The sequence below is a fragment of the Osmerus eperlanus genome, chromosome 17 (assembly GCF_963692335.1).
Source record: "Osmerus eperlanus chromosome 17, fOsmEpe2.1, whole genome shotgun sequence".
NCBI lineage: Eukaryota > Metazoa > Chordata > Actinopteri > Osmeriformes > Osmeridae > Osmerus > Osmerus eperlanus.
Window position 1 is genome coordinate 10,971,465 of NC_085034.1, and position 8,762 is coordinate 10,980,226.

An 8,762-nucleotide genomic window follows, 5' to 3' on the forward strand; every position below is an offset into this window, starting at 1 on the left:
TGCTAAATCCATATCGTTTCGGCTCGCGAGAGTTAGTTTAGTGCAGACCAGTCAACTCAAGAAGGCTGAGTCCGGAGCGAGGACAGCAAGCCAAACTGGTGGGGAATTATTTTATGAAAATGTCAAAATGCATATCGGAACAATGACAATCGCGGCATTGCACTCCGTTGGATTATTAAAAGGACACCTGCAAAATATGAACTTTGCAGAATGGCCGGTTCTTGAGATGATCGTGGGAAACTAATCCAATTCTAATTTGTACACACACAGATACAGAGATTCTTGGCATTAATAGAGCTGAGCTGCTTAGTTTTTTCGGCCCACGGCTGTTAATAGCATAAACACCAGTGGACTTTTTTTGTTGTCTGAAACGCATATCCTAGATATTGATTGTATTAGAAAAAGTAAGGTAATTTTTCTTGCACCATTAGTAAAGCGGTGCGGTGTGAGAGGACATGGGTCAGGCTGCTACTAGGTGTGGACGGGTGCAGCGTCCGCGCCGCACAGCGCCGCTCTCCACAGCAGATGCCCAGCAAGATGACGTCACGTTCATTTCTGCACCCCCACCGCCAGAACATTTGAGAGTGGAAACAGGGTATATAAGGTATGAGTTGGTTTAGGGTTTGCCCTGTGTAATCTAACATTACGTTAGGTCGGTCTGGGAAAAGGGCAGTTAGCTTCCGATTTTGGATGTCAAGCACCTGCACTCAGGATTTGCTCTAGCAAAATCTTTATCGCGCACAACAAGCCAAAGGCACGAGGTAGGTTTCCTGTTTCATCAATGTGGAAATTATTATGAAAAAGAGCGTAGTTTGTTCTAGTATGTTTTAAAATGCTCACATCGTTAGAATTTATTTGCGCGTGAAAAAATCAGAGTCGGCAGCCAAACTCGCGTACATTGTGAGCGTTTCTCTGCGTTGATAAGAAAATAATCCCTCAGTAGTTTTGCCAGTGTGAAACGTGCGGTTATGGAAATGGTTTTTTGTCAGGTTTCATAAGAGTATCACAACATAGCCTCTAGTGTTCTGTTGGCGATAAATGCACTGTCATGCATCTGACCGTAGCCCAAGACGCTTCTTGATAATCTGCGTACCAGAACTTGTCACTGCATCCTTAAAGATAATATTGTGTCATTTTGATCTACTCTATCAGGAAAGAGCTAAACATGGTGCAGCTGTCTCCATCCCCAGTCCTAGATGTCTCAGCTTCATCAGAATGCCCTAAAGCAGGCCTGGCAAGCCATAAGGCTGGTAGCCCCAAGATGGGCTCTACTGGCAGGCTGAAAACACTCCAGATGGACCTGGAGGCCTCCAACACCATCTACCAGGGCTATGACCGCTACATAGAGGATGGACTCATCTGCCTCAAACACAAGATCCGCAACATAGAGAAAAAAAAGGTAGGGTGGAGAGGAGGGGTTGGATGAATAGATGACTGGATGGATGTATAAGTGGAGGTGGATGGGTCTAGGAATGATTGTTTCTATTTTTATGAGCAATCCGGTAGTTGCATAACAATTTTAAAATTTCAACTTAATCTTTTGTTTACAGATTAAACTGGAAGACTATTTAAACCGCTTAAAACAAGGCGAAACTCTCAATAAAGACCAACTCGTAAGAAAAGTATCTTTCATACAAATGCCAGTAATTGTGTGGACGACGTAACTCATGGTTGGTGCATGTCTTCCACAGGACGCAGTGGAGAAGTACGACGAGATAATCCACAACCTGTCGTTTGCACAGCAGCTGCATAAGACCTTGGATGGCCTAACACAAGATGTAAGCCTTCCTGGGCCTGTTTAGGGGTCATTAACATGAGAAACCTGCCTTTCTCTAAGTTATTAAACAACATCCTTTTCCATTGTCCCCTCTGTGTTTAAGTTTGGCGGAGGCTAGGTAGAATTTAGAAGCTATAGATTCCATTGGTAGGTCTATGATGGTTTATGCTGGTGTGCTACTAAACTCTTAGTCATTTCATATGGTTCAAGGGAGGCCTGTAAGCTAAGGCTGAGAGGGCTCAGTGGATTCCAGTCTGTTAGAATTGGAATCCTGCGGTTCTAGCGTTCCTCCAAGGGTTGGCAAGTCGCTGTTAGGTTCAATGAGGTGAGGCTGTACACACGGGCATTTCTGTCACCGTTACATAGACGTCATTGGAACATTTTCCTTGCCAAGCGAGTGACGAGACACTACGGTAGAGCGTAGATGGGGATGTCTGAATTTATTTACATCAAATTTAGAGAGCCATCTTAAATTTGTTAGACCATGCAGGCTGAAGATGTGGGTTTGGAACTGGGCCCTTTGTCATCCACTTGCAGCTGCTGAGGGCCCAGAGGAAAGCGGTGAGGAAGGAGCAGGTGGCCAAAGTGGAGGCTGATCGGAGACTGCTTTGCACCGTTCTGCAAGTGCGGCACCTCCTCCTGAGCCTGCAGCGCGAGGACATCAGGAACGACCTCCTATCCGGCCTCAACCTTGCCCCCCACCTTCCTGCCCCTGAGTTGCAGAGCCTACTCGATCTCGCCGCACTGCTGGGTGTTAAGAGGGATGAACAATTGAGGTGATTTTAGTTCTTTTTTTTATTGAACCCACTATATATCCTCACATTTTTTCCCCCATGAATGCAATGCGCTTTTCTGCCCTCTTGGCATTGTGAGTAAATTGATGTACCTTTCTGCTGTGGGTCATAGTTTGGAGAATCAGATGGAGAGGGCAGCTATAGTCTACCTGGACCTGATGGAGGGCGGAGACAAACCAGTGGCTGGTTCCACCTGTGAGTGTGACCACCTCCTGTACCTCCACCCACCAGCACAGATGCTAAACCTCTAGTCTCTGATGTCCTGATATTAGTAAGAGAAGTAGATGTTCTGTAATCTGTCATGACATCTGTTATGACATCTGTTACAATATTTCTAGACAAGATACTGAAGGAGCAGCTCCACAGGCTGTTGCATTGTGGGTACTTTGATCTTGTCGCAACTCCTCCTGCGACCAGTCTGAAAGAAATGGAAGCTCCCATGGTCAAGAAGGCATCCGACAGCGTCTCTAGTAAGTGTTCAGTTGTGTAACTTTACATTTGAATAAAGTTCCTGTATTTTTTTATGTAAAAAAACATTAATTTGCAGCCCTTTCAAAGCTCAACTTAAGTAATTCTTCAAATAGGTAGGTAAGAATATCTAACGCATATCTTGCATACTCAGATTCTATCAAGGATTCCCAGTCTGACCCTGAACCCAAGACTTCTCCCACTCAGAACTGGAAGGTGGGGTTCCAGGCAACAAAGGAACAGGAACCTCCGGACTCATGGGATATGGAGTTTTCGGAAACGCCGGTCTCCCTTCAGTGTGCCATCCAGAAACCATGGAGAGGGGCTGCAGTATTCATCCCCAAAGTGCCGGTGACCATCAAGAAACAAGCTTCTAAACCAGTAAGTTGTTTTTCTTAAAGTTAACCCTCTAAAATCAGAGTTCCAAGAATTTTGTTGTCTTAAGCTCCATATTTTCTATCTGTGCAGCAAAGAAAGAAGAAGAAATCTAAAGGGGAGCCGGGTACCAAAGCTGTAAGTGCAATCTTTTATCGAGATATAGGTTTCTTTCCATTTCCTGTACTGAAACAGTATGGACGGGTTTCTCTTCCTGTCTGGCACAGCAGACCTTCATAGAGGTTTACAACTCCCCACCTGCTCTCCCCAAGAACCCCACCCTGCGTGAGCAGCACCTGGAGGACCTGATGACCAAGATCCGAGGATCCTTCAGCTTCCTGCAGGTGTGACAGGATGAATATACTTCTACACGTCAAATCTCTTTAAGAGGACAGGACATGGTCATGGAAGGCAGTGTTGTTACATTTTATCCTCCATCTCCTCCAGGACTCTGACCTGGAGATCGAGAACTCCCCCACCAACGGGCACACTAGACTGGGCAGAAGGGCCTCTAGGTCCCCCTCTCCTCTGGGTACCAGAAAATATATTTTTAATTTTCAATCAGCCCCTTATATCTACTCAATTGTAGACATTAGGTCAAGTAGCAGATTGTATTAATCAGGACACTATCTTTTCTGTCCCTCAACAGCACAAAATGATCCAAAGAGCATCCCAGCAGAGGTCCTTCTCAAAACACTGCATGTAAGACCTTCAGGTTCTTGGTCTAACATTCAATTGGAATAACAAGCCTTATATCACAATGGCATGATTCATTTCAGAAGTGTACGCCATGTTAATGTTCTTGTTCCCTCTTCTCCAGTCTACGCAGCCTGCAAGACTTCTAGAGCACAAAACCAGTCTGACCAATGGAGAGGAGTCTCTGGATGACTGTGACCTGGACCTCAACGTTCAAGATCTTGCTGATGTAACGACCATACCCACATGACTGTGTTTAGTTTGTTCATGTGGTTTTGTCCATTTTTACCCCCCCACCCCCTCTGTGTCATGTCTCCTCCTGCTCCATGTTGATGTCGTGTCCAGGAACCCCTGCATCTCCAGGACTGTGAGGTGTTTCCATCGCCACTGCTCTATCGGTGTGGCTCCTCCCTCTCCACCCTGGAGGAGAAAACCCGACCTCCGGTATGACTGCCAGGCGTCCTATCTCGCCTCCACTTGATATGTGTTTTCTTTCCATTTCCTGAGTGTATGTCTATGTTCCCTCTTTCCTCGCCAGACACCTGTTCATAAGTCGGGAAAGCAGTCCCCCTCTAATGTTGGGACCTCTCAAATTCAGCCCTTCTCCACTCTCCCCGCCAGACGCACTAACGACATGGCCCCCCCAGCACCCTTCTACAACATGCACTCGGGGAGTCTGCACATCCACTAGCCCACCCTGTCTCACAGATTATTTTTATTACAACTATCGTAGATTTTTGTGGAAATACTTTATTTTCCTGGTTAAAATCCCAAACCTCCCCCCTTTTAAACCCTTGTGTCATTCTGACCCATCAGTCATTGTGACCCACCGTCGTATTGCGACAACTTTACCGCATACAAAAACAAAGTGAATCATTTTCTTTTAACCGTTGGGCTGTCTCAGACCCCCCACATTGCGAAGGTTAAAATATATATTTTTTAATTTGTTTTTGTATTGGGTAAAATTGGGTAAACACAACGATGGTTCGTTATGAACCTTTGGGTCATGGACTCGAAGGCAGCACAAGGGTTAAATGATCTGTTGATTTGATGTGTTTGTACAGGTATTCAAGGTGAATGCCCCTTTGCCTCCCAATGGGGATGTGGACTACAATTGTAAAACCGGTGTGTTTGCTGAGGCCAGCAGCCTCCAATACATCACTGCCAGCACCCAGACTCCACCAGAGTTTGCTCTCCCTGAGGACGAACTCTTGCCACCAGGTAGAACCGTCCACCCCTCCATTCTACCGACCCTCCCTTTTCTGGCCATCTTTCATATGCCATTGTTTAACCACTGTGTTGTTTCCCACCAGCTTACCAGTCTGAGTATGTCATTGGGAATGGCGGACAGGTCTACCTGCCTCCCAGCCAAACAGGGAGCAACATGGGTTTAGCTGGCCAATCATACTACACTAGAGGATCTTCGAGAGGTATGGCACGTGGTGGCAAAGGGCAGGCACACTCCTCCTCCTTCCGCTCTGCAAGTGGGCCTCGAGGTATCTATCTACTCTTCTCCTGTGAACTTCTTTCCTCCTTTACTCCTTCCTTCCCTTCAGTCCTCTTCCTAGATCCTCCTTCCCCTGTCCTGCTGTTTGCCTTAGCAGCATCGTATTCTGAAGGGAAGACTTTGAATCTTTACCATAAATCTTCTCTCCCACGTTTCCCATATAGCCTCTGATGTGTTTCCTTTCCTCACTCTCACCCTGTCCTCCTCCTCTCTCAATCTCCAGGTGGCTTTGATTGGTACCGGTGTGGTGTGCGTTCCCCAAGAGGAGGCTTCATCCCGCATGCTCACCACAGGGATGCTGGGCCTTTCCCGTACGGAGCCAGGGTAAGGCACAGTTTACCAGATCACTGTGAAGCTGCTGTTGGTGTACAGTGAAGTCCTGGTTGTCTCGATTTTTGGCCATTTGTCTGGTGTTTTTGTATTTTTTTATTAAATGTTTTGGTATTTTATTTTTCTGCCATTAGGACAGTGGGTATCAGCATTGCTACAAGCATGGAGGAGGGCCAGGAGGAACAAGGCACAACTCAAGCGGTAGGTACCACATGGACTTCCCATTGGCTTACGGAGATGTAAGGGAAAACCTGACTGGCTGTGTTTTTGATAAGTTTCCTAACTGTTCTCTAATTGGTGCCCCTTTGCTCCAGCAGGATGGAGTGACTCCTCCCAAGTGAGCAGCCCTGACAGGGAGACCAACTTCACTCTGGTGGACTCCGCCCACGGAGACTCCCTCTCCGTCTCCACCATGGAGGTGCCGGTCACTCCTCAGGGCCACACCCTGCTCCCCATGCAATTGTACCCACTCCCCCAGCCCCTCCGTGTGGCCTTCACCTCTGCCCGCACCGTCAACTTTGCCCCCGGCACCCTGGACCAGCCCATTGCGTTTGACCTTCTGCACAGCAACCTGGGGGACATGTTTGACACCCAGCTGGGGCGCTTCACCTGCCCGGCCAACGGCACATATGTCTTCATCTTCCACATCCTCAAACTGGCCGTCAACGTCCCACTCTACATCAACCTGATGCGCAACGAAGAGGTGATGGTGTCGGCGTACGCCAACGATGGGGCGCCGGACCACGAGACTGCGAGCAACCACGCCATCCTGCCACTGTACCAGGGAGACCAAGTGTGGCTGAGGCTGCACCGTGGCGCCATATATGGCAGCAGCTGGAAGTACAGCACCTTCTCAGGCTTCCTGCTTTACCAGGACTGAGCTGGGACCAGACCCTTCTGCTGTAACCACATGGAGAGGAGGAGAAGAGTATTGCTTTGCACTGAAGGAAGACCGAAGACGTTCCCAATAACTGTCTTCCCAATGCCCTTCTCACATGGAGTCCAGCACCAATTCAGTTTAGAGCCATGTTTAACCTATTATAATTATGATCAACCAGTAACCTGCTTCTTGGAGTTGAGGATTTAACTCTTTGCTTCTTTAGCCCCAAGTGCCATGAATGAATGTCAATGTGAGATGTGATTGTGGTCTCCAAGTTTACTGTGACTACTGTTGTTACTGTCACATGGCATTGTTATGTTCCAACTAGACCAATCTAATACAGTATTAGGGATTTGTGCCTTTTTTGTTTGTTCTCTGAATGAATCAATGACTGATCAAATCTGTTGAATGAGCAACGTGCAGGGTAAATGTGTAATGAATGGGAACTGACTAAACTTGACAATGCTAAGCACTGAAACCATTTGTTATTGCCTTGCTGTGGAATGGAAATTTTGGCCTAACGTGTTAGGGTGGTGGGGTATGGTGACTGCACAGACCGTTTTTGTCTGACCGGCAAAGATGAATACTCTAAATAGAGGAGATGTGAAACAATCCCTCAATGTGCCTCCAATAAAAAAAGAATACATTAGCAGTCTAACAGATACTTGTTTTGTTGTTTTTCTACACCTTTTAAAAGGTTTTGTAATGGTTCATTTTAGTGTGTGTGTACAAGTAGAATGTTTTTTAACTTTTAGTTATGCCTCCCCTGGTAACAGTGGTAGCCGGAGACATAATTTTTCGGGTTGTACTTGCCTATGTCCCATTCTTGTGAACGCAACATCTAAGGAGTTCTTTACGGAAATCTAGAGAATATTTTACATTAGTCTTTTACACTGAGAACACAAGGTGAACAGATTTCCCTGGGGGCCTGAGGACAGTGGTTGACCCCCTGTATATTAGAGTGGCCATTTATAAAGCAGTACAGTGATGCTGGTGATATATGTTACTGTGATTATTATGTATAGCAAGTTTCATCTATACATCAGTCTTTTACACTGAGAACACAGGGGGAACAGATTTCCCTTGGGGAACAGATTTCCCTGGAGGCCTGGGAAAAAAAGTTTTGTAAGGTTGAAAAAAATAACTATATAAAAGGTTGAAAAAATGTACTGTACTCGTCAATGATCAAAACCTATTTTTGGAAATTATTTATTTTCAACATTTCAAAACGTTTTTGTAGAAAATCTTTTTCAAATATTTTACATGAGTCTTTTACACTGAGAACACAGGGGGAACAGATTTCCCTGGGGGCCTGAGGACAGTGGTTCACCCCCTGTATATTAGAGTGGCCATTTATAAAGCAGTACAGTGATGCTGGTGATATATGTTACTGTGATCATTATGTATAGCAAGTTTCATCTATACATCAGTCTTTTACACTGAGAACACAGGGGGAACAGATTTCCCTTGGGGAACAGATTTCCCTGGAGGCCTGGGAAAAAAAGTTTTGTAAGGTTGAAAAAAATAACTATATAAAAGGTTGAAAAAATGTACTGTACTCGTCAATGATCAAAACCTATTTTTGGAAGTAATTTATTTTCAACATTTCAAAACGTTTTTGTAGAAAATCTTTTTCAAATATTTTACATGAGTCTTTTACACTGAGAACACAGGGGGAACAGATTTCCCTGGGGGCCTGAGGACAGTGGTTCACCCCCTGTATATTAGAGTGGCCATTTATAAAGCAATACAGTGATGCTGGTGATGTATGTTACTGTGATCATTATGTATAGCAAGTTTCATCTATACATCAGTCTTTTACACTGAGAACACAGGGGGAACAGATTTCCCTTGGGGAACAGATTTCCCTGGAGGCTTGGGAAAAAGGTTTTTTAAGGTTGAAAAAAATAACTATATAAAAGGTTGAAAAAATGT

General features: G+C 45.5%; 1 protein-coding gene across 2 annotated transcripts; it reads left to right on the forward strand.

The window, feature by feature from the left end:
- Positions 1 to 594: 594 nt before the first annotated feature.
- caprin2 (caprin family member 2) lies at positions 595 to 7,543 on the forward strand. Of its 2 annotated transcripts, XM_062483191.1 has the most exons (20): positions 595 to 761; positions 1,153 to 1,399; positions 1,551 to 1,613; positions 1,692 to 1,778; positions 2,315 to 2,553; positions 2,684 to 2,766; positions 2,910 to 3,041; positions 3,194 to 3,420; positions 3,508 to 3,552; positions 3,642 to 3,758; positions 3,862 to 3,946; positions 4,064 to 4,116; positions 4,235 to 4,339; positions 4,456 to 4,554; positions 4,649 to 4,779; positions 5,174 to 5,331; positions 5,424 to 5,606; positions 5,841 to 5,941; positions 6,082 to 6,148; positions 6,262 to 7,543. In XM_062483191.1, exons 2-20 carry the CDS (start codon positions 1,166 to 1,168, stop codon positions 6,825 to 6,827), a joined length of 2,775 nt encoding a protein of 924 aa, XP_062339175.1. In that variant the 5' UTR covers positions 595 to 761; positions 1,153 to 1,165; the 3' UTR covers positions 6,828 to 7,543. The 2 variants fall into 2 exon arrangements, with proteins under 2 accessions (XP_062339175.1, XP_062339176.1); XM_062483192.1 differs by lacking the exon at positions 4,649 to 4,779 and having other exon boundaries at positions 596 to 761; positions 5,175 to 5,331; positions 6,262 to 7,541.
- The last annotated feature ends 1,219 nt before the right edge of the window (positions 7,544 to 8,762 follow it).